At 41.1% G+C, this 26057-nt stretch overlaps 1 protein-coding gene across 2 annotated transcripts in view; it reads left to right on the plus strand.

The window, feature by feature from the left end:
• The window catches only part of SMURF1 (SMAD specific E3 ubiquitin protein ligase 1), a 45322-nt gene that overhangs the window by 13063 nt on the left and 6202 nt on the right, over window positions 1-26057 (plus strand). For both annotated transcript variants that reach the window (XM_084216203.1, XM_084216204.1), the window contains exons 2-15: window positions 12997-13035; window positions 13425-13533; window positions 14355-14488; window positions 14604-14669; window positions 15500-15575; window positions 15897-16135; window positions 16899-16983; window positions 18812-18958; window positions 20054-20258; window positions 20553-20656; window positions 22124-22238; window positions 23171-23349; window positions 24176-24313; window positions 24675-24795. In XM_084216203.1, coding sequence (XP_084072329.1) covers window positions 12997-13035; window positions 13425-13533; window positions 14355-14488; window positions 14604-14669; window positions 15500-15575; window positions 15897-16135; window positions 16899-16983; window positions 18812-18958; window positions 20054-20258; window positions 20553-20656; window positions 22124-22238; window positions 23171-23349; window positions 24176-24313; window positions 24675-24795 — 1757 coding nt within the window. The remainder of the gene's footprint in view (window positions 1-12996; window positions 13036-13424; window positions 13534-14354; window positions 14489-14603; window positions 14670-15499; window positions 15576-15896; window positions 16136-16898; window positions 16984-18811; window positions 18959-20053; window positions 20259-20552; window positions 20657-22123; window positions 22239-23170; window positions 23350-24175; window positions 24314-24674; window positions 24796-26057) is intronic.

Here is a 26057-nt window from a genome sequence, read left to right on the forward strand (position 1 = left end):
GATTCAGTCAAGGACTTTTTTGTCCTGCTTTCAAGAAGATGATTCCAGTCTTTCTTGAAGCTTCTCCAAAGGAAATTTCCTTCTGTAGTGGATAAGGTGACAACGAGGGAAGTCACTGCCTATGGTCCAAAGGTTTAGTGACATCCTCTTATTGTTGTCATGTCCTGCCATGTTTAAGCTGACAACAAATGGAAATATTTTAGCATGGCTATAATGGCACACGATAAGAGTTGGAACCACTCTGATGTTAATTCTGCTTGAGTTCACTCAGCTCACGAGCTGGCTGTTAGCAGAATAATGTGGATAAATGTTCTGTGGGCACAGAGGAGAGGGGTTGTGTCTGTGTCCGTGGGCAACAGGCCTCCCTCCCCAGCTCCCCATCCAATCGAAGGGTGTTTGCCACCATGGATTGGATTTTCTTGCTCAACCAGGGATTGGCTCTGACCAGTGTGTTTGTTTTGTTGTTCATCCCTGGTGACTGTCAGTAGCACTTGGCTGAATAAACAGAGACTATTGATCAAATTTGAAGTCATTAGCTTGGCAGTTTAAATAGATGCTGGCCTATATGATTAGAACAAGGGAATAACACAGGCTGATACAGCTTTATTTGGAATAAAAGCCTTCTTTTCATAGAGTCCTGTTTGGTGCCATTCAGCTCCCAGTTTGGTGCCTCCCTTAGGTCATGCAAGAATGAGACATTTTGCTTAAAATACCTAAAGGGGAGAGGGTGGCTTTGCTTGTGTGAGTGATAACACAGATATAACAGGGATCCACTGAACTTTGGTACTAATTGGAGATTGGGTTTGGAAGAAGGGGGGGCTGCCATGAGGTTACTGGTTAACCACATCCAGCCAGGGCATGCCCTGAGAGGAATCCTGCTCCAGCCCCCAGCTCCAAAGCAGCAGCAGCAGTGTTGGATTGTCCACCTCACTGCTTCTCAGCTGAGAGACATGGCTGTGAGCTCTGGGTGTTTACACCAAACACCTCGGGTGATTAATCACTTCTGAAGGAAGTAGCTTCCTTTTAGCGGCTGCTGTCGTGCCATGTGCCTGACAGCCTTCTCCATCATTTGAACACTATGGAGGAGCATTTTGCTGAGTGAGTTCTGGAGTACTATGAGATGCCATTCCAGAGGATGGGCAGTGCTGTATGAACTCCCCAGCACAGAGCATCACTAATTCCTTCCTGCCAGCCCGGTGCTCCTGAGTCACAGAGCTGTGTGTCCCTCGAGAGCGTGCACGTTCAGCACCGGGACACGCACAGATTGACCCACATTTCCTCGGGCACAGCAGCAGGCACGTGCAGCTCACTGCCAGGAAATCAGATGAGAACTGATGTAACTCAGTTCATCCAGCGTTTGCATGGCCCGGGCCAAAGTGCTTTTAGGGACTTACCACTTGTGTGACTAATAGGTGATTAGGTAGATTGGAAGGAGGGTGTCTACATGCTTCATGTAGACAAGACTTACCCTGTAATAACGGCAGCACCAAAAAAAGTCTCTTACACATCATTCTCTCATTGTAGTTTTTAAATGGAACTGGTTATTAAATCAAATTTTCTTCCTCTACGTAAAAGCTTTCATATTAATTCCTTGGAAAGTTTGTTGCTTAGGGATGTTTTTCCTGCAGCAGCTGGACAATTGTCCTGTAGAAGAAAACAATGATTCAGTCCTGAGGTTAATAAAAGAACAAAAGTAGGTGAATAAATGATAAAAATTTGGCTTCACAAAGCTATTAATACCTCTGTAATTGCAGTCTTTTTTTGGAACAAGCCTCGTTTCTGTCCCGTTCTCCTTCGCCTGTGCCACAGCTTCCCTATTCCTGCACATCCACTTGCAGTCCCCCTCCTTCCCCAGTGCCACCACTGTCACCTCCCCACATCCCTCCCCAGGCTCAGCAGGGCTGGCACAAGGCCCAGGCTAATAAACCCAGTTAAGCTGATTCCCTGGCAGGTGTCCAGGTGGCTGCTCACCTTTTAGCATCAGTGCCCTCCACAAACACGGGTGTTTGGGGCTGCCTTGGGTTTCTCATTTGTAAACAAGGAGAGTTGGAGCTGAGTTCTCTGAACAAATGAAAAAATAGACATGAAAACAGGGGAGAGCGATTTGTAGCCTCTTGGGTGGATGTTGGAAGGGATTATAACGGGCAGAATAATCACAAAACAAGCTACTGGAGATTGAAAAAAATTCCAGGAGTTAAAAACAATATTGTAAAACAGCTAATCTACCTGATTCAAAATGAGAAAGGATGCCAAGAATTTAATTTAGGTGAACACAATTTTTCTTCTCTCTTCCTGTTTTTAAACTTGCTACCTTATTTTAGCTTTTGTATAGGAAATTAAAGCAATTGTTCCATTTTGTAGCTCAGCACTTAATCAGCCTGAATTATTTCTTAAAATTTTACCTGGATGGTCAGGGTGTCATTTTTCCCTTCTTTTGCACATGCCTCTTGAATCGTCTGGAATCTGACAGATATCATTTGAATATGGAATGGTAATGAAGACGAAAATAGATGTGTGCAAGAGCTGGTAACAAGGAAGCCATCAAGAAGAGAAGTCAGTGGAATGTTTAATTCCGTCTAGTGTGGGAAGTTTCCCCCCTAAGACATTAAAAGCGTTTATACCTCAGTACTAAGATCCAAGTTAGGATCAAGACTTCATTTATTATGGGCCATTAGGCTCTGCCACTTCTTTCCAGCACCAACTCCATCTTGATGATCCATATGTTTGCTATCCTCAGGTTGATAACGACAGCCCAGGGAGCTCTGGGAAGAAAGAAGTACTTGGGAATGAATTCCAGCTGGTTCCGTTTTTGGCTGGCCACTCTAAGTAGCCTAGAACAAAATGAACTCATGGCTCTGGGCTTTTGTGCTCCCTTAACTCTTCCCTGAATATGGACTTTCACTGCCCTGATTTTTAAGTCAGAGCTCACTCGGGGTCAGGTCAGAAAGGGCTGCTCCAGCTCATGTGTTTGTTACCATCCTGACTGCAAAGCAAACAGCAGGTCTGAGAATAAGGAAGGCAAAAGCTGTAAGAGCATGGAAAAGTTTCTTTGGCAGCAAGGCCCATGGCTTTGAAAAGCTTTACATGACAAGACTTGAGGCTTTTTATGTTTCTATCCAAACATGCCAAAAAGCACTCGGCATACCTCAGTTAAAATCCAAGTATGGAAAACAGCAAGATGTGCTGGAAATCAGGGAAAGTTTCTGAGGCATTTGCTAACCTGAGGTATGTGGTGGTAAAGCAGTGATATGGTGCTGATGACTTACTTGAAAGAAAGAATTCTTTTCATTTACTTAAAAAAAAAAAATTGGGGTATTGTCTGTGCCTCTTGAAAAGTCATCCAGTACCTGCTGGAATTTCTACTGGTAGGAGTTACTGAAGTTAGTAGTGCCAGAAGAGGTGCTTGGTAAGTGTTGTTCTTTGCAATAGATTTTGAGCAACTGCTTGTTACAAGATTTCCAGTTATTAAAGAAATTCAAAATGAGTCCTGCTTATACTGAAATAAGTTAGGCCCCGTGCATTGTTCTGAGGTTTCTTCTTTCTGTGTACATAGTAGCCTGTAAGCTAAATTTTCCTGTGGAATTTCTGTATTGAAAATTCTTAATTCGCTGTTTCCATATGAATTAAGAAATGTGGGTTCTTGAACATTGTGACCACAGTGGTCATCAGTGTTTTTATACTTTTATTTATGAACTTCTAAAAATTACTCTGGCAAAATTTGTTGGTTTGTAATTTCAATGTTTTTAAAACAGGGATTTTTTTCTCCCTTCATTTTGCTGGAAGTTTATCTCAACATCAGCAGCTTCCTGGGGCACTGAAGTGATTCCCTTGCCAGCTTCCTGCTCTTGGTTCACAAGGAAGCTTCAGTTCAACAGTGAGTTGAGCAGTCCAGAGCCAAAGCTGCATATTGAGCACTAAGGCAATGTTCCATGTGGATTGTTTAACTACAGCTCTTTTACTGATGCATTTAAGCCCCATGGGATGAACTAATAGTTACATAGTTTACAACTTACACATAACACCATCAATTTTTTGAATAACAATGTTCTTGCTTTTGAGCAATCTACTTAGCACTTGATGAAAACCAGACATTAATTTTGTACTGTTTATTATATACCCCAATTGGAAACTTTTGTTCCTGTAAAGTTGATTTTATACCTTATTTAATTGCAGTAAGATATCAAAGAAGTCAAATACTGGTTTTGTCTGGAAAAACAAATCTCAGTTTTAAATTGAGATTGAGAATGTGTTAAATTACATTTTTTTCCTCCTTTACAATAGTGCTTAACATTCAAATTGCTTTGTTGAAATACTGACACTACCTGTATGTGAAGGAATGTAAATACCAGCCACTCTTTGGAGATACAAAACATATGTTTTACTTTTAAACTGAGAAATCTGCTTCGTTTTAGCTTGGAAGTTGTAGACCTTTTTCTGTTTGACAAAAATTCAGTGTTTCTATTGAACTGTTGCTTGGCTGTATCTACTCAAACTTTGCCAAGATTTTCTGCACCAAGGTTTCTTCTTTCACAGGTTTCACGTGTTCTGCAGCAGCAGGTCAGACTCCTTCCTGCTTTCTGCATAACAAGCAGCTATTCTGAGGCAAGGCAATGTCTGTATACTGAGCTGGAGATAGCACTGGCTTAGAAGGCACAAAAGTTGTGTGTTGTGTTCCTGACATTTCAAGTGATTTGCTCCGTGGACAGGACTCCGAGGCTGGGTCTGGTTTAATTGGTGTGAGTCCTTGTGCATTCTACTGATTGTAGTGCTCAGTTAAGTACCCGCAAATGTGTTGCTTCTGGTTTTGGCCTCTTGTTCTGCACTTTCTCCCCCTTTATAAAGCAGCAGAGAGCAGTTGTGCAGGTTTTCCTCACGGAATTAGGAAATGAATGGCTTGTAAAAGCTCGAAGTCCATTTATTGGATGGTGTTTCGTGGGGGAAAAAAAAGCTGCTGTTAGTACAGAAACATACCTGTAACTTGAATCTCACAAACTGCTTATAAAACATGCAGTGGTAGTAATGGTCTGGGTAGCCCCAGAGAGAATATCTGGGAAGAAGGGGAATCTAAATTTCTGTGTTTTATAGTGAACATAATATTTATTGGAAAAGCCTTTTATGTACTGAATTAGTAAGCAAATGATCAGCTGCACAGGAGAGTCCTTCTGGGCTTCCTTTTGGTGATGAAAATAAGGTGTTCAAGGTTTTATACCTTGAACTTCTGAAAGTGAAGATCAGAGACACCTTAAATGAAACACACCTCGCTGAAATGCTGACTGAGCACAGGCACTGTTCTCTGCTGCAGGACTGTCAGCTATTTCATACCTCATTTATGCCTCAGCAATATCTAAAGCATTCAGGGTTTCTTTTCTGTATTTGATTTTTAATTTAATGTTGTTCACCTCACATTTTCCAGAGAAACAAACTCATATATCTGAACATTTGGCTAGGATTTCAAGAAAGGACCTTTCGTTACTGGGACTCTGGGATTAGGGCTGGGTTTGAGCTGGGTTCAATCCCCAGCTCTGCCTGGGACCTGTTGTGAACAATTTTGGGATGAGAACAGGGTCTTGTTAGGTGCTGACATTTTTAGGGATTTGAAAAAGATGCTTTGAAACCTCCTTGGTGTTGAAAGTACAAAATATTTTTGGCCATCTTAGTAAAATTCGGTTTGGAATCTGAGTTATGAGTGCATGTGGGTGGAGGAGCATGTTTTTCATGCTTTAGGAATTTTTTTCCAGATGCTTTTGTGGTGCTTGGGTAACTGTAACAGCAAAGTATTGAGATTTCAGCATGGATTTATTCCTTAGTTTTAATGCAATTTAAGGGAATTGAGCGACATAGTTTCCTGGTGTGTTTTTGACTTCATTTTGGTGATGATGTTGCACTGCTCACGTTGTGTCTGATCCAAAGTGTGAGCACAAGAAGAATGTGCAAGGCGTGCAGATAAGTCTGTCTGGATAGACACCACTTGCTTGGAAATATGAATTATTCACTGCAAGTGCACGTGGTTAGAGATGCAAAAGATTGAATAAGGGAAGAATTCCAGAGCTGTGTTGATCCCAGTAACTGTAACTTGCACAGTGAAGTGTGGAGTAAATGAAAAGTCCATTTTGAATTTCCAGCGAGATTTTTTTCCATTGAAATTGTTTTGTTTAGCTCTCGGCTGAGAAGTTGTATTTGCCCTGAGAACAGCATATGTGTGGTTTTAGCAGCAATTTTGAGGCTTTTACAGATATTCCTCTATCTTACTAGTGTATACAGAAGCTGATGCTGTAGCTGAAGCCTGAGTGTATCCTTTGTTTTCAGGGAATCAGGAGACTTTGTGGAATCTTGACTGAATTTGGGAAATCTCTCCTTACAAAATTATTGTCCCACTTGGCTGTGGTCCTGGCAGAATTATTGGTAGGGGTGGATGACAGAGTTTTAGAAACCATACAGTGGCTATAAATTACATTATGTTCTGTTAACATATTTCCTGGTAAAGCTGTGTAAATGATGGGCTGTTCTTGGGAATGGCTCTAAAATGGTGATGGTAATAACTGACTTAGCTCTTAAATTCCATTTCTCACAGAAACTGGTTGTGCTTTGGACATGTTTGGAGACAGTAAGCAAAGAGAAAGTGGAAGGGATGTGAGGGAAGACAGAGCTTCAAGGACATCTTGGTGACAGAGGAGGTGTCATCAGTTAGGGTCTCACTCTTGCCCCAGCATCTCTGGCTGTATTTCCCACATCTGAGCAACCACTGCAGGGCCAAGAAGAACAATTAGCTGATGAAACAGCAGTCTACAAAAGGTTTGCCCTAAAAAATAACATTTAAAAGAAAAAGCACCCATGGAAGTACAATTTGAGTGGCCAGATAAACCCCATGGGCTGCTTCTGCTTTCAGAGCTGAGTGTATGTCTGTAAGACTCATGCATTCAGGGATATTTGGGGTTTATGTCTGTCTAGGAAATGGGCAGCTGTGTGACAATGCTCTTGGCCTGGATTAGAGGGAGGCATTGCAAAGTCATAAGAAAACTGAGCAATAGCTGGGATTTAATGAAAGATTTAATCTGAGAGGTAACCTTTATCTCAGGTATTTGTTAGCGGTGAGCAAGGGGGAAGAAGAGGGAGAAAAGTTGGTGTGAGAAATAATTGATAAGCTTATTCCCACTTCTGATTTGTGTGTCTTTCTCAGATTCTGTACATCAACATTAATTCAGCTTCCTATTGATCTCCCTTTCTTATCCCTGCAAAGTTCTTCCGCTGATTCCATAACTTTTCAGTGTTTCTCCAGTTTCACATCTCAGTCAGTTAATTTTTAAACTTGCTTTACTGGTCTTGTACTGCACACAGTCTCAGTTAAAAGGGAATTTAATGAGTCTTGTTCTTGGAATAGCCCTGTGCTGGGTCTTTCAATGATTTATACTATTGAGGGTTAAGTCAGCCCTTGATGGTTGTATGTGAAGACTTATTGTTGGAGAATCTTTCAGTTTGAGCAATTCTTAGGAGCAGAGATGAAGCTCTTGTGTTTTGTCAACTTTTTTTTTTTTTTTTTTTTGCAGTAGGAGAACAGCCTCTTATTCGTGACTGGTTTCTGCTTAGGTAGGATGGAATTTTGATTCCTGACTAAGTAGATACTTTAATGACATGTTAATGGACTAATAAAAATGGCTTTTTCTGGGTGTGTGGTTTTTTGAAGATCTCTTCAAAGTTGTCTAGTGTTTGCAACTGGCTACACGAAGCCAAGTTCCAACCCACGAGGAGATCATGCCTTGAAAAGAGGCTTTGATTTTTACTGCAGCCTACACAAAAGGGCCACAAAAGGGGTTCGTGTATCAACTCTAGCGACTCTTTGAGAATTGAGGGTTTTATAATGAAGCCTTGCTTTAATCTGGTAGTCAGGGTCTGGTTTAGCATGAGTTCAGGCAGAGCCTTCCAGTGTCAGGGCATGAATGCAGGGCCTGAAGTCGGAAGGGTCTCAGGGGTTTTTGGTCGGTTTGTGTCTCAGATTGCAAATCTCCTTGGCACCACAATGCTGAGATCGTTAGTGAAGGCCACTCAGGGTGCATGTCAGGATGAAATTAGTTCCATACAGCTAATTGGCTTATTTGGCAAATGTAAGGGAAGGCTGTGGGTTTGTTTATCTCTTCGTGCTCGCCAGCGCTGCAGCGGTTCGGATTCGGTTACTGAGAAGTTAAAGCAGTCTGGATTTATGCATTTCAGTCTCGAGCAGACAAAGAGAAAGACCAAAAGTATTCCTAAAGCAAACAAAAAAAATGACTAGAATAGAAACCTTGGCCTTTGTGGTGACAATTTAAAGTGCAATTTGTGAGTAAAGTGGTGTATTTCAGTTCAGTGATGTGGCTAGCCGTAGAGAACTGCATTTTTACACACTTCAGCCATCTTTCCTTTCCCATAAAACCATTTTTTGTGCCCATCCACATATAAATTATTGTCATCCTCAAAAAAAATCCAGACATGTGAAACCTTCACAGGTTGTCTGGTAGTAGAAATAAAAGCAGACCTTATCTGCAGTGAAGTCTCATTTAAGGTTATGTGCAGAGAACACAACTGTAAGCAGAGTCATTCCTCAGGGCAGTTCAGAAGGGGTGGCTTGTGGTATTCAGAGTATTTTCCACAAAATCCACGGAACTGTTTGGATGAGACATGATTTCACATAAGAGATTCAGCAAAGATTGTAATTGTGGGCCATGACTTTTAGGGTGTTGGAGCAGCATGTGGTGAATAGCTGATGTTTGCTTTTTTCTCCTTTTTTGGGGGAGGCTTTTTTCCACTTCATGTACATTATTTTTGCCACACAGCCTTCCCAAAACTGTTTTTCAGAATGGGATTTCTACTGTGGAAACTAGGCTGTGAGCTGGCACACACAGGGGACTGTCCTGCTGGGGCACCTCCAACACAGGCTACCAAGTTCACAAGTCAAAACCTACACAGACTTTGAAGCATTAGCAGAGATATTTCCATTACTTGGATGTCTCAAATTTAACCTGCTTTGCAACCTTTTTCATTTTCCAATTGTGTGCAGTAACTTTAGTTTCATTTTTTTGTCAAGATCTTTATTGCTTTCTATTCCAAAGCTTCATTGTTCTTCTTTGCTTCTATCTTAGAACAAACCAACCAGCCTGTGGTGCTTGTAATGATTATGCTGCATATCTCTATGATTAAAGATGGTCTATACAGAAGGAAATATTGAGTGAAGTCCTTTCTACGCCATCAGCCTGCTGGCCTGTGTTTATCTTCTGTCACAAAGTAAAACGAATATATCCTGGAATCTGGCTGCCTGTTTGTACAAGCGTAAATAATTAACCTGAAATATCTAAGGGAAGGCCAGAGATGGCTGAAAGTGGTATTTGCCAGCATGGTTCACTGTGACCTCTCCCCACCTTTCCTAAGGAAGATGTGGACGTACTGCTGGTTAGTCTTGTCTTGTCTCCAGAATTAACTTGGATACTGAGTTGAAGGCCGTGGTTAACTCAGATCATATCCACATGTAAAGGTCCTTAATTTGAGCATGGAGGCTCCTACCTTTAACTTGCAAAGTGTGAATGAATGCAATCCCAGGTGCACATTTGCCTGCTGTTTTGCATTGGTACAGGCTGGGCCTATGGAATATTTTCATCACTTGCATTATTTACTTTACTTTTCCCCCCAGGAAACTGTGTCCTTTGTACACTGTGCAGCTGGAAACGCTTGCAACATCTTAGCAGTGTGCACTGGGATGGGGTGTGTTGGGAGTTGGACTCTGTGATCATTATGGGTCCCTTCCAAACTGAGACATTCTGTTGTGTATGGGAATAAATCTGGTGCTGATGCAGAATCAGGCTGTTTACTTGGGAATGTTTGAAATGGTTCCTCTCCCAGGCTGTTTTGCTGTGCCTCCCTGCAAGTGCTGCTCTTGCTGCAGGATGGTGTCTCGGGGTGAATGAGCAGCTTTCTGATGCAATTCTCAGCTGGGTTGTTCAGACGCTGGTGCCACTCCGTGCTCTCCTCACTGTACCCGTCCTGCTCCTGCAGCACCTCCTGAACCACAGCAGATGATTCATTTCTGTTTAGAGGCAGGGTGGACAACCAGGGCCTGGCAGAGGAACCTCTCAGCTCACTCAAGTTACATCCCCAGGGTGAATACTGACTTTGTCTGAGGCTCATCCTTTCTTCACCTCCTGCCAAATATGCTTTCACACTAGCACTTCACCCAGCTGGCTAATTTGGCCTTTGAAATTATCTCAATAATGTCAGGTACTTAAAAAAACATTCCCATCCCTTTATAAATATTATAATCTAGATGTAGAGACATTGTTTCGGTGTTGTTTGGGATCTGTTGTATTAAAAAAAGAAGTTTTTCAGAGCTGTGCAACAGTCCTGAGCGGAGCATAAACAAATCCTGTGTCAGGCTGAAACAAGTTGGTTGACTTTGAGGAGGCAGAATGTAAATACCCAAGTCAGGGGAATTAGTACCTTTTGTAGTGTTGCAACAAATGCAGGGAGATCACTCCTGCTGACAAGCCCAGAACTTTTCTTAAAAAGTTTAAAAGAAAGAAAAACTAGAAGAAAAAGCACATTGGAAAATGGGCAAAGAGAGGATTTGGGCAAGACCTGGGCAAAGAGCTCGGGGTCTGTCTCATTCTCCAAAACCCTCTCTGAATCAGGGATAAAATTAATAATTTTTTAAGCCTTTGTAGCTAAACCTACCCAAGTCCATGATTTTGGGGCTTGAAGTAGCAGCCATCAGGTTGGAGATGATGTATTTAAGAAGGAAATGTGGCCCAGTCCCAGCTTTGCACAGCAGGGAGGGGCTGTCTGCTCTGCTGCTGGCACGGTTTCACATCCAAGTCTCCCGTTGCTGACCTTTGCCACCTGTTTTTTTACTGGAATTTAGAAATCTGTGGCTTTTAAGTGATACAGCTCTTGCAAATATTTTTTGCTCTAGTGGGTTTAACATGCAAATAGTGGAACAGAGCCAATGGTCCATCTCGGGCAGCCTGATTCTGGAGATTGCTCCATAAAGGTTTATTTCAGCTATTAGCTTTTGTGCCAATATTTTTCTTACAAGAAAGAGTAATAATTTTTGCAACCGAAAATTGAGGGTTTCACAGGCTGTGAGTGGAAAATTGGCAGCTGTGCTCATCTACTGTAGACTGAAGGGCTGGGGCAGAGGGAAAAGAGTTACATGAAAAATATAATTCTTCAATAATAGCTTTAGAAATTTACGCTGCTGTTTTGAAAGCACACCTGAAAAATGCAATAAAGGTAATAATTATATGGACAAACCATATGCAGAAAGTTACAGATGTCATCCTTCTCCAGCTCAATAAATAATTCTTAAAATTGGGAATGGCAAAGTCGAGTTGATTTTAAAAATCTCACAGAATTCTTTTTGGCTGGTACTAGCATGCTAAAGTTCTTATTTTACTTGTACTTAGTCTCTCTTTCTTGAATAGTTTTTCCTCTGAAACACTCTCAACAGGAAAAGGAAATTAAGGGTTGCTCTGTCGTGCTTCCACAGGCAGCGGATGGTGATTCTCTAACCCTGTGTTGCTTCAAATTGAATTGCCAGAGTCTGGCACACTTCTCTTTTTGGTCAGTTGTTTAAAAAAAAAATGCAAGAGAAGCTTTCTCTGATTATAGTTTACCAGTGTAAGAAATAAGTAATTTTTAATCCCTTCTAAAAATACTTTCCTGGTGTGGCTGCTTTAATTATTACTAAGAGGGAGGATTTGTGTGTTTTTTTCCATGAGCTTCTGGGTTAAATAGTGGATTTCTTTGGTCTGTTTGCTTGACATGTGAGGTGAGGCAGTTTTTTCTCTGCTGCCTGTGTTACGTAGGGAATGTCTCTCTGGAGCTGAGAGGTGGAATTCTAGTAGAAGTATATAAAAATAAATAAATAAAGTATTTGTTCTTTTGCACCTTCCCTTTCCCCAGTGTAGAATTACAGTGAGACTGAGGGTAATTCAGGAAGAAGGGGAGATGGAAATGAGAAGGGGAAACGGTCCATACCTGGGGAATTGGCCATTGATTATCTTCTGAGCCTTCATTCTCATGCTGAAAGATTTCTTTTTTTCCCACTGGGGAAAGAGACTCCCTCAGCAGTAATTAGGTCTTTTATAGTTACCTTCCTTTCTTGGATCTTAGTTTGAGATAAGTTGAGCTCCAATATTTTCCTCTTTGGCTCTGGAGTTGTTTTTCCTGGCCTGTTAGAAGAGTTTAATGGATACTAAACAACTTGGATTGCTGAGATCCTACTGAGCAGTCCTTATGGAAAAGCAAAATTAGACTTGTAGCTGGTAATAGACCTGGTAGAAATGGAGATTGATGTGAGTTTCCTGATGTAATTTTTTCTTAAACTGCTGCGCTGGTGAGTAGAATTGGAGAGAGGGAAACGATGTCTCATTTGTGGCCCTTTCAAAGGAAAACATCTTGATGCAGATTTTTTTTCTTTCCAGTATATTTATTTTTCTCCTGAGTGAAGCCCTGTCATACTTCTCCCCAAACCTTTGTGTATTTACAGATTGCTTCTGCTGTTGCAGAATCCCTGCCATGCTTTGTTTCACCATGTAGCCACACTTTGTGTGCAAGGAGCAGGAGGTTGCCCTGCATTCGATGGCACTTAGTGAAGAGGTCTCTTCCAGGAATCCCAGAACTGTTCTTTGTTCAGAAAATGTTCAGCCCTTGTTCTAAAATGGATGGATTCTAAAACAACAACAAAAATCTGATTTAGTATTTGTGTAAACATGCAGTAAAGAAAATTATGAGGTTTTAATGCAAAGGGATGTTCATTAAATCTTCTGTGTGTTGTAACAATAGAATTAAAGCAGCAAATATAAAGCCAAATTTATATGTAAATATTCCAATCCCAGATAAAGAAAACAATGCTCACATTTAATATTTAGGTGGTTTTTAATGAATTATTATCAGGTATTATTTTAGCTGATTTGATTACCAGAAAGCTTTTTTTTATGGTTTTAAGATTTCTTTATCTGCTTTTTTGTTTTGCAGTATTATGTGCCAAGAATCTCGCAAAGAAAGATTTCTTCAGTGAGTATGTCCTTATTGTGTAACTTTCTGCTCTGGATTAATCAGATTTATTTGGAGATGGTGCATTACTGTGCAGGCTCATCTGTGTGTGTCATATGCACTGCATTACTACAGGAGTTACTCTGGGTTGTAGATTGTGTGCACTTCAGGGTTAGAAACACTGAGGGCTCACAAATTCCAGCTGGAAGTCTGACTGATGGAACCACAGGCAGGCTGCTGCTCACAGCTCTGTGCTGGGGGGTACTAGGAGCATCCTCAAACACAGGATTTACTAAAATTCTTTCAGGATAATGGCAACTGTCCTTTCTTGAGGGGGGAGCTTCTAATGGCCTTGTCTTGGAAGCAGAAAATGAAGGACTGTGTTTAACAGCACCTTTTCCTTTCCACAGGACTTCCTGACCCATTTGCTAAAATAGTTGTGGATGGGTCAGGTCAGTGCCATTCCACTGACACTGTGAAGAACACGTTGGACCCCAAGTGGAACCAGCATTATGATCTGTGAGTTGGTTGTAAGGTCATAAGGAAACAGAATCCCAAAGATTTGTCTAGTGAATAAATAGTGCAGGGTTGGCACTGCAACTTCATTTTGTGTTAGCAAGAAGAGTCACATTTCGTAGAATCTCAGAACAATTTGGTTGGAAGGGACCCTAAAGATCATCCAGTTCCACCCCCTGCCATGCTCAGGGACACCTTCCACTAGATCAGGTTGCTCCCAGCCTGGCCTTGGACTCTTCCAGGGATGGGACAGCCACAGCTTCTCTGGACAACCTGTGCCAGGGCCTCAACACCCACACAGTGAAGAATTTCTTCCCAATATCCCATCTAACCCTGCCCTCTCAAGGACTGATTTTTTTCAAGAAGAAAATTCTTATTAATAAAGAAGTGGTACCTTGCTTTTAGGTGTTTGAATTTGCAGATATTTGTGTGGCAGCACAAGGGCTTAGTGAGCTCTCCTGGAGCAGTGCCATCCAGCTTTTACAGAAAATTCTCCTTGTTGGAATGATTTATTTTCTTCAAATTATTAGAACCATAAATTCTGCAGTTTTGTACGTTAATCGACTTGTTGTTTAGCTTTTAATGAGGCTGGCTGTAGTTAAATTCATGCTGCAGCAATATCAATTTCCCATGCTGTGTGAAATCACTGTGCAGTAATTCATTAATAACAGCATTTTGGGCATAAGCACTTGTGTACTTCTAATAAAGAGGCATGACCGATGTACTAAAATGTGTCAGAATTTGTACCAATTACAGCATCAGTTCTGTGGAGTAAAAAGAGGTTATTATTTCTAAAATTACTCTTTTAATATGTATCTTTCTAGATACGTTGGGAAAACAGATTCCATAACCATCAGTGTATGGAACCATAAAAAAATCCATAAGAAACAGGGAGCTGGCTTCCTGGGGTGTGTCCGACTCCTCTCCAATGCCATCAGCAGGCTAAAAGATACTGGATGTAAGAGCAATTCCTCCCTGGTGTGGCCAAGAACTCCCCATTCCTTGTACTGAGTAGTGAATAGTGTTCCCACCCAGCCCTTCCCAGGGCTGATTTTTCCAATTCTCCTTTGCAGACCAGCGTTTGGATCTATGCAAACTCAACCCCACAGACACCGATGCTGTCCGAGGCCAAATAGTGGGTAAGAATGATCCCAGCTAAATTCCATCTGCTTGGTAAATATCCATAGGGAAAAACTCCTCTAGTCACTGCTTCTGTGCCTGTTCTGTGCTGTTTTTCCTTATTTTACCAGGATTAAATTACATAACCTGAAAATTTTCATTACACTCCTGTGCAGGAGTTTGTTTCCTCTCAGTTGATGATGGGAAACAACATTAAAAAAAGGGAATGCATCAGGCAAGGCTTCTGCTGCATCTCTGGAAGGGTGAATGTCACTGTGAAATGATGCATTTGGGCAAGGTGACAGGCAGAGGGAATCTTCAGTGTTAAAAAAGGATCTGGAGGAGTTAAAAGACATTTTACAAGTTTCTGGTTTGATACCTTTGACTCATGCAAGCCATTTCCAAATTTCAACAAGGCCGTGCTCATTTTACAGCAAATTTACCCCACGTTTTACTGCCCCCAACCAACCCCAGCTTTTCAGTGATATATAAATATATTTGGCAAACTCCAAATTCTCACCCTAAGATGACATCTAGTGGTGAGCAGTTTTTTCCAACTTCCCTTTCTAGATCCTCATGAAACCCAGATGTAGAACTTCACTTGTTTGATAATTACAGAAATAAACTTAAGTTTTGAGGGGATGACCCTCTGGTTTCTCTTCTGCTTTTTAAAAAATTTGTAATGCTTTAAGAGCATGGAGGGAAATTTGGTAAGTGATGTATTCTTGTGCATAGGATAGAGCTTTCCTTAATATTTGTCCCTGTATAAATGTGGGGTTTCTTGCTTTTTGCTGTTTTTAAGAATGCAGTTTTTCTTTTATTGACCCAAGTTTGTGTTTTCTTCTTTCAGTCAGTTTACAAACACGGGACAGAATAGGCACAGGAGGTTCTGTGGTAGACTGCAGAGGGCTTTTGGAGAATGAAGGGTAAGGATTGTTTTCTTTACACTTATTTAGAAAAATGGTCTGTGTGTGGAACGACTGTAACTAACATTAGAAACTTAAGTATCAGTGTGACTGCTACATTTTCTGGGAATATGTATCAGGCAGTAAGGTTATTTAGGCTAAATTTGGTAAGACTTAATTTTTTTTGTTAGCAGTGCTGAGAAATGTAGGTATAAAAACATTAAGAAAATGGCACCTCGTGGGTTAAAAGCTGCAGTACTTGAAGCTGTGGGGAGAGAGAAACAGTTATTTCTGCATTCACTTCTCTTGTGATGGAAACTCCTGAAGTTTCCCCATTTTCAGAACGGTTTATGAAGATTCGGGGCCGGGGAGGCCGCTGAGCTGCTTCATGGAGGAGCCGGCGCCGTACACGGACACGACGGGAGCGGCGGGAGGGGGCGGCTGCCGCTTCCTCGAGTCCCCCAGCCAGGAGCAGAGGCTGCAGGCCCAGCGGCTCCGCACCCCCGAGGTCAGAGCTCACGTCCAGACACCTCAGAACAGGCCCCACGGCCACCAGTCACCTGAGCTACCTGAAGGCTACGGTGAGTGTCCCACAGAAGGGTTTCCTTTAGCCAAAGACGTCGCCAAAATTTTCTTCCCTTTCGATGCATCGAGGGGTTTGGCCTGTTGGAACGAGCAGCGTCCACGTGCGTCTCGTTCTGCCTTTTGGAAAAGGAACTAAAGTGCAGATGGGAGCTTGAGATTGGCTAATTAGCAGTTGGCTACGCCAGGATACACTGAGGGGTTGATGGTAAATGAAACATGAGGTTGTGGTATGATGCTGTTACAGAAAATTCACTGCTAATCTTGGCTGTGTATCTAGGGAGAACGAATGGAAAGAGCTCTTTAAACCAGAGCAGTAATGCTATTTTTTCCTTCCCCCTTGGCATGTTGTGTAGGTTTGAGCCCACATTTGAGAAAAGATTGGGAAAATATATAAAAGCAACAAGGAAACCAATAGTATTGAAGATTAGGGAAGATGGGATTAAGGAGAAGTTAAACCACAGAAAAGAACACACCAAATCTAGGAGTAGAGAAGTCTAGTTTGGGGGTTTGGATTGTCTCAAAATCTAACACTAAAAATACAAACTAAAACATGCTGCTGCATGGATCTGTGAGTTTCAAAAGAATGTTGAAATGTGTAGTCAGAGTAAATTTGTCAAGGACAAAACAGTCCATGCTGCAAGAGACCAGTGTGATGGCTTCAGTACTTTCTCCTAGGAGGAACATATTTTAATATCTTTAAACTATTTAATTTTTTTTAAAGAATTGTAATTTAGAATAATCTTTCTTCCATTTTTGTAGAGCAAAGAACAACGGTACAGGGACAGGTTTATTTTTTGCACACACAGACTGGAGTGAGCACGTGGCACGACCCAAGGATACCCAGGTATGGATTTATAGTTAAAAGTCAGGGGGGTTTGGTCTGTATTTGTGTGGCAGGATGCTGGATTTATAAGAGCAAAAATCTATTAAATGGCCTGTCTGAATTTAAAGGGAGAGCTCCCAGCAGAGGAATTGTTTGGGGTGTTACCTTTTCACCAAACATTAAGGATTACTCTTTTTGAAAGAAAGAATTATTTACTTATGAATCATGTAAAATAAAAACCAAAAAAATGTGTAGCCCTTCTGGAATTCCCGTTTGACAAATTCTTCCTAAAATGTTGATGTGGCTGTTTTTGGTGAAGCTACAAATTTCTGAATCTTACCTACATTTTTTTTTTAATGTATGAGCAGTTTGGACTGCAAATTGAAGAAAAAACCGACTTCTTTCTTAAAATAATTGTTTCTTGAATATTCAACTTGTAATTTTTCTTTTATTAGTGCTCACTTCTGTATAGCTGAATGAGAGATTACTTGTTATCTTTAAACTTCAAATGGTTTGAGGTTTTTTATGCTTTAGGCCAGTAATTTGCAGCTAGAAAATTTGAATCCTTCACATGATTAATTTAGTAAAGCCTCTTTAAACCTTAACCTGCAGTTAATCCAGGTCTTTGTGAGTAAGGTCTGGTGCTCTTCCTGAGTAGCTCTGAATCTGGGCTGTTTCATGGGCCACCTGCACACCAGATTCAAGAGTGAAGTTTGTAACTCTCAGCTGCTGCACTGCCTGGATAATAGAGGAATGTGGTACAGGATATTAGAAAAATGATACAAAGTAGTGCAGGCAAAAGTGGTGATAAAAGCTCAGTGTATGGGAGGAAATGAAAAACTAAGCTGAGAGAGAGAGAAAATAGATGATTTTAGATTAGCTGGCATTGTTGGAAGAAGAAATGGCATTCATTTGTGTCAGTCTTGTCAGGTTTGTGTGCCCAAAGCCTTGTGTCTTCTTCAAGTGATGCTGGTCACCCTAATGGAAGGTGCTGCTGCTCCCCTCCCCAGATCCTTGAGCCAGGGTTTCAGGAGGAGCAGTGAAGTGGACACAGCAGTGTCTTGTGAGTCACAGCTCACACCTATTCCAGTTCAAGGCGACTTTTGTGCTACCAGCTTGTGGTGCAAAAACCTAACCTTGGCACAGGGCAGAGCTGTAGGTTAAAACTTGCTGTAATCAGATCTCTGCAGGACTTTGAGATGCACAGCTGATCTCAGCAAATGGTCCCAGCCATAATCTCCTTTAAGGAGCCTAACAGGGGCTTGTCTGTCTGCCTGTGTGTCCCCTTGGCTTATACTCACTGTGACACTAAAGCACCTTCAGTGTACAAAGCATTTCTACCTTTCCAAAGCCTCCCAATTAACTCATTTATACAAATGTTGCATGGTTAGACTTAGGTGAGGAATTGCATAGAGTGGTGTCTTCAACCCTGAATCCATGCCAGCTGTTTGAAGAATACTTTACTTAACAATAGGTTTTCTAAAAATAATTTTCATGTTTCCTTCCTTCCTTTTCTTGCCACTCTTGGTGTTTTCCTCAGTTAGTTGGCTGGAGCTTTAGGTATTTTCAATCTTTTTAGGTATAAATACATTTTATATATTGAATTCAAACACTGCCTGGAAGTGAGTGACTGCCTTTAGCAGCACTTAGAGTGACACCTGAAATTTATCCAGGATGAAAGGGGTGAGTGAATGTGTTAAAAGACTTACTCTCAGTGGTTTTTCAGTCAAATAGTCAGGATTCTAACCTTAACATAATTAAAGAGGTGATTTTAATTTTTTAAGTGATCTTGGTATTTGGTTGCTTAACTTCAAATGTGCATTAACATCTTGTTTGTTTTTCACTTTAGAGACCTTAACAGTGTGAATTGTGATGAACTGGGACCTTTGCCTCCAGGTTGGGAAGTCAGAAGTACAGTTTCAGGAAGAATATATTTTGTAGATCATAACAACAGAACCACACAATTCACAGATCCACGACTACATCACATCATGAAGTAAGAGCTTTGCCTGATAAATAATTCCTGTCAGGTCTGGGAGTCATGAGGGGCTGAAAACCCTGAATGATAATTAGAGAACAGATGCAGCCAGTGCTGTAGTCAGGGTCCAAGCGTTGGTTCTCAGTGCTGGTTTTATCTAAATTTTTTGCTGTGACTATTCAGAAGGGTTTTTACTCTGCTCTGCACAGTTCTGGAATTGCTGGGATGTGGGGTAGAGAGTCTGCCAGGGGTTCCCCAGCAGCTCATGTCTGTCTGGATGGGCAGTTCTAGCTCTGTGCTGGCTGTTCTGGATCGGGACTAACTTCATGCTCCCTTGAGCTCCAGACAATGGGAGTATAAAGCCAGCTGGAGTCTGGTCAATGGGTGCTGTGCACAGCCAGTTTGGGTTTAGCAGGATTTGGTAAGCTCAGGTTCTCATCATGGAAAGGCAGCTGAACTGTTGTGGAACTGACCCTTGAAGCAGCCTGGCAGTGCTGCTTGTGCCCAAGGCCAGACTTTTTCCTGTGCTTGAAGCCAGCCAGGGAATCTCTGCATCTAAAAAATACTTGCTCTACAACCCAAATAAAGCATTGATGGATAAGGGCAGTTGAATGTATGAAGCTGCAACTATTTGGGACAAGTGTATCTTCCTCTCTTAAAAACCATAGATGCAGTATTTTTACTGTGTCAGGAATCCCCAGCCTCATTCTGCTTGAAGCTGGAATAAAATCAGTTGCAGTTGTTAGACAGTTCCCTTTATAAAGCTGTTGTTTGTTTTATTAGAGATCTGTTTCCATGTAGCACCTCCTGAAAGTTCTCTCTATGTGGGAGAATACCACACAAACTTTAATTACTGCTCGATCACCAGTCATGCTCCAGAGCCTTCTACAGTGCTTTGCCATATAAAAACAGTTCAAAAATGCTGAAACTCCTTAAATGTCTTTGTTTCTTACATCCCTGAATTTAATGTAAAGATGGTACAGAAGTATCCAGCTGAATACACATTTCACTTCTTGTTCCTCTTTGAGAAGCTTAATAATTTCTTCCATCATTGTTTTGCATATTCCTTATTGTTGTGTGTCCATATTAAATATTGTCCTTTTTTTCTCCAAGCCATCAATGCCAGCTAAAAGAGCCCAGCCAGCAACCTCTACCAGCTCCAAATGAGGGGTCATTGGAAGAGGGTGAGGAGTTGCCTGCACAGAGATATGAAAGAGACTTGGTACAAAAGTTGAAAGTTCTTAGACATGAGCTCTCTCTTCAGCAACCTCAGGCTGGTCACTGTCGCATTGAAGTATCCAGAGAGGAAATATTTGAGGTATTTGTTTGTTTGTTTGTTTGTTTTTTACTGCTAACAGCAGCTTTTGTCACTGAAGAGTTAAGTAAAACTGATCACTGATTATTACAACTTTGCTTCACAAGCACCCACCACATTACACAGTTGTCCTTGAAATTTGCTTCAGGTTAGCACTCAGAGTAATGTTTTCTGTAGTTCAGTAACAATCTGTGTATTACAGAAATGCAGAGATCTTAATTATGGTATTAGAGACATCCTAAATGACTTAATTATAAGAAGGAAATAAAATAGCTAATTGTACAAATGCACATCCAGGAATCCTATCGTCAGATAATGAAGATGAGGCCTAAGGACTTGAAAAAGAGGCTTATGGTGAAATTCCGAGGAGAGGAGGGCCTGGACTATGGAGGAGTAGCAAGGTGAGATTTTGGGGGTTTTCTGACACCTCTTAACTGTAAAGTTGCCCTTTAAGTGCCCTGTGGTTGCTACCCATCCCCTTTCAAGTTACCTGTTAATGTCATATATTAATTATTTGTGGTCTAATTTACAGACACTGGCTGTAGCTTCACTCTTTATATGGTACATTGGAAAGTGGAAGGTTGTGATTTAATAGTTGTCCCACTGCAAGTTATGAAAGTGTGATCAGCTCAAATTGTGAGGTCTCTCAGGGAGTGCACAGCCCCTGAAGTCAGATCCAGATCACAGGAGTGGTTTTGTTAAACACACCTCTCTGATTTCCCTCAAATGGATTGCAGGAGGGTTCCTTTTTGTTATGTCTCAGCTGCATTCAGGAGAGTTCTCTGATCTGTTGGAGCAGGAGTGGAGATGAACTAATCCTAAACAAAAGCTAAAATTTCAGCGAGGACTTGCCTCCCTCTTAAAAATGACAATAACTGCCTGCAGGTCACATCAGATCTGAAATTCAGGAGCTGATTTAGCATCGCTGAAAAAACGCTCACCTGGTGGCTCAGAGTTGTGTAAATTCATAGAGAAATCTCTCAAATCCACAAAAGCTGCCCACTTAGGTGTCTTTCAGTGATCAATCCCTGGACAAAGGAAAGAAGCTGGAACATTCTGAGCTGCCTTACCCGAGGCAACCTTGGGTGTCTCCACTGTTGACATTCTGTTACCCTGATGCCTTTCATAATTGCCCATTAGTTGCAACTGACTCTTCCAGATCAGTACAGCTCTACTTCTAAGCATTACAATTGATAGTTCTCTCTGAATATTTTGGATCTGGGAAGGGTGTCCAAATTTAACAGCAAAGGACTATTTGTCATGGTGACTTGGGAGGTCAGAAATTGCTTTAGTTCTGCTCCTCTCCTTGTGTGTTTACTGAGGTGAGAGAATTTACCCAACCCCTCCTTTTAATGCACTTGGTCTCTGTCCCTTCTGGCCTCTGCTGAGAGCAGTCACCAAGCTGGCAGAAGAACAGCTTTTCTAAAGATCCCCAGCAACTGAGCTGAGTATAATCAACAGATTTTTTTTATATTTCCTTATACTGTACAGGTTGCAGGGAAGCAGATCTCATTGGGCTCCAAATAGCTGAACTCTGTACAAAGGCAGGAGTTTTTAGGAAGTGTGGCCTGTTCAGGCTCAATTAGTTGATGGCATTGTCTAACAGCTTGCTGTAGATTCTTTAATTGATGTTGATCCCTTCAATGCTTCTAAACTAAACCAACTCTGCCCTGAGTGCAGTAGGACATTGTGGGGTTTTAATCACACCCTTTTGGTCTACAAATGGAGGGCAGCAAAAGAGGATCTGATTTTGAAATAAGCATTCCATGACTGATCAATCACAATAATTGTGTTGTCTAAAACTTAAGTGCAAGTTGTACTCTTCCAAATAATTTGTTGTTGGTTTTTTTGGTTGTCTTTCTTGACAGAGAGTGGTTGTATTTACTGTGCCATGAAATGTTGAATCCCTACTATGGACTCTTCCAGTACTCCACAGATAATATTTACATGCTGCAAATCAATCCAGACTCTTCTATCAATCCTGTAAGTACTAATTTCTCAGCAATATTCCTACTTTAAGAGATGTCCTCTGCAGTTTCTTACAGCTGTTCTTTCACAAGAAGTGTCTAAACTGCAGGGTGAATTGGAATGAGAAGGTGTTAATGTCTTATAATTATACAGTAAGAAGCAGAAATTAAAAACATGACAGTCTTTGATAAATATCTGATTTCTGTGAGACTCCTCAGTACTGATTGGTTTGCACAGTGACTCTGAGAAGACAAAACAGATGAAATTTATTTTCACTGTGAGCACAGCTGGTTGTGCATGCAGCATTACATTCCCAGCAGTGCCATCCCCATGACTTTTAGGGATGTATCCCTTGCTTGCCCTTTCTCACTACTCTCCTGTGCTTGCTTTTTCTCTTACTGGAGGATTTGTATTGATGCAGACCCTAAAAGGAGCAGCAGTTCTGTATTAGTAGAGGGAATTCTTCCTGACATGACATTTCCTGACATTTGCACTGGAAGATGAGGGAGGTGGATTGGAAGAATGTTAACCATAGGTCTTACACCTCAGCTCTCAAAAGTTAGTTTAAAGGAACATGAAAGAAATGAAGGAAACAAGTACATTGCTTCCTCAACACTAGATACATTTGGATGGCTAAATAAAGAATAAACTAATTTGTTCGGAATCCTCATCTTCTTGGATTCTGGAGTTTTCACAGGGATTTTCTTTTTCCAAGTTTTTCCCTTTGAGAGGTCTAAGAGACTTGAATCCAATTTATTAATCAGGTAATGCACAGAGACTTCTTCAAGGTTTCTAATCATTAAATGCTTTGGTTTTGGTTATGTTGTGAGGAAAAGTGGTGGCTGCTCTTGCCCGGAGGGCTGCAGGTAACTCACACAGAAGAAACCACTGAGGGTGCCACAAGATGTCAGTGTCTTCCCAAGCCTGATTCTCCTCTCTCCCTGCAGGACCATTTGTCTTATTTCCATTTTGTTGGTCGGATAATGGGTTTGGCTGTGTTCCATGGACACTATATCAACGGGGGGTTCACAGTTCCCTTTTACAAGCAGCTGCTGGGGAAGCCCATCCAGCTCTCCGACCTGGAATCTGTTGACCCAGAATTACACAAAAGTTTAGTCTGGATCTTGTAAGTACTGAATTTAGCAATTGTCTCACTGTAGGGAAAATGGGGTAGAGTTTGTTGGGAATAGTGAGATGCTTTAGACAAAGAGTTTGCAAAAATCTTTTTAGGGTGGCTGACTGTACAAAGTCATTAAACTATTCTTAGTATATCAAAGGTACTTGAGGGAAGGTTCTCATTGCAAACTCTCCTTGCAATAAAGTAGATACTAAATTGTTAAAGGTGGCCTGGGTATGGTAGAATATCACTATCAAAATCCAAACTCAGGACAGAGGTCTGAGGGGAAGTACAGCCTTCTTCAAAAGAAAGCCAACTCTGATTAAAATTAAAATAAATAGAAGTAATTTGGGCTTCTGTATGCTTGCAGAACAAGATCCAGCATTCAGTGTAGCTTTGGGACTCTTTGGAGCTGCTTTGCATTATCTTAATTTCTTTTCCTAAAAGCTGTTTTGAATTTTGTATTTAAAGAAGTTACTGATGATGAAGTTCTCTATGTATGATCTCTTCTGTGCTTCAGATATGTGACAGCAGATCAGATTCTTGCTGGGTGTATGTATGTGTGTGTGTGTGTATTTCTGTATACAGGATTTTATATCCAGTGTCCTGAGTTCTGTTAGAATTAGATGAATATCCCATATCTGATCAGGCTCTTCAACATGCACTAAACCATACAGAAATTGGTGATGGTGACATATTCCTCTAGTGTGTGAAATGCAGGTGGTAACTAAGATTTAGCCTGAAGACTACCTAAATGTTCAAATAACTGTCAGCATCACCACTGAGAGTTAGCAAAATGCCAAAAATGCTGAGTTTACCCTCTGTGCATTGGCAGAGAGAATGATATCACACCAGTCCTGGACCACACGTTCTGTGTGGAGCACAACGCCTTCGGGAGGATTTTACAGCATGAACTCAAACCAAATGGCAGGAATATTCCAGTGACAGAAGAGAACAAGAAGGAATATGTCAGGTATTGCAAACAGAAATATGTCCTGCAAGTGGAGTGGGAAGAGGGTAGTAAACAGAATTTTTGTATATAGTGAAACTGAGGAATTAAGTATTTTGGGTGGGAACTCCTGGATCATAAATGACACGAATGTTTTCACTGGAAGACCTGGGGAGACGAAGTTCTGAATGGTATTTTGGTTTTTCCATTGATGGTGCAATAATTATTTGTTGATGGAAAAAGGAATGGATAAGCACTTCTTTCATAATACAAAATGTGTGTATTAAAACAAGGTCCTCTGTAAAATGAGCATTTCCAAGTCTGCTGTGAAAATCCCAGTGCTGTCCAGCTCATCACTCCTGACTTCTTCCTTCCTCCCCCACAGGTTGTATGTGAACTGGCGGTTCATGAGAGGAATAGAGGCACAGTTCCTGGCTCTGCAGAAAGGTTTTAATGAACTTATTCCTCAACATCTCCTTAAGCCTTTTGACCAGAAAGAACTTGAGGTATGTTTTATCCACATGGATTATTCTGTAATTTGTTTGATCCACAGTCAAGCACTGATTTAAAAAACAAACATAAAACAAACAGACCACAAAACTTACTCCATTCTATATACCAGAAGGCTGAGTATTTGTTTAACCAAACCCTCTTAGGTTTATTCTAGACATTCTTTGGGTTGATATTATTGAGAGGGCTACTTAAACAGGGAAAGACAAATACACCATGGTTTCTATCCAAGGACCAATGCTCAAGGCAGGTGGTCTGAGAAGGAGGAAGCACTGTAAGTTTGAGGAATTGTTGGCAAGACCAGACACGTTATTTACCCCAGAACCTGTTTTGTCCAGTAACATTTCATGCATTGCTATTTCTGTTTGCACACAGGAATTGGTTTGCAGAATTAGAAGAGCTGAGCATATAGAAAAGAAATTAATTTGTCTTCCTATCAAATCCTGAGGTGCAGAAAGCTACTTCTTAAAACAGTTCATGTTACAGCAATTTTTCCTCTGGTTTTGCTTCCTAGAAGAAATAAAACAACCTGTGGAATATTCATCATTTGTGGTTTAGAAAGCATTTTGTGCTAGTCAGTCATGCATTTTGGTTAATCCCACAAAGTTCTTGCATTCCATTTACTTTAAAAGGTAGATTAAAAATCCATTAAATATTTCAATACTCTCCACGTCAGAGCAGTCACAACTCCTCTAATGATGTGAGCAGGTGTAAGTGGGTGCTGTCTTGGTGGCACAAGGCAGCTGCTAAAGGGCAGCTCTCAGCAATGGGATCCTTACTGTGGAATATTATGGGAAATTTAAAATACAACACATGTTGTGTTTTGAGGGGTGCAGTTTGCTCTGTTGTTGTTGCCAGAGGAGGTGGTTAAATGCATGGCCAGCAGCAACTTCCTTTTTGCAGCCTGGTGTCATGTGGAAAAGAGATTGAAGTGATATGTCTGGTCTGTGTCAGAAATTGTCACAAATGGTGTCAAAAAACAGATGAAAAGTTTTACTCGTTTGTTTTAGAGCAACAGAGCAACTCAGATGTTCCCATAAGCTGAGCAGGATTCCATTAGCACCTCTAGGACAATCCTGCAGCAGGACAAGGATGCTGTGCCACAGACTTATTCCAAATCAGTGCTGTGCCCTCATAAAGACAGGCTGTACCTTCCAGGGAGCACAGATTTAATAAATCAAATTTTGCATGGGCTGCTGACTCTTAGTTGCTTGTGAACATTCTAATGCTGGTAAAGCACTGCTTGGGGTCAGTTTCA

Source organism: Fringilla coelebs (genome assembly GCF_963513975.1).
Source record: "Fringilla coelebs genome assembly, chromosome: 16".
Lineage (NCBI taxonomy): Eukaryota > Metazoa > Chordata > Aves > Passeriformes > Fringillidae > Fringilla > Fringilla coelebs.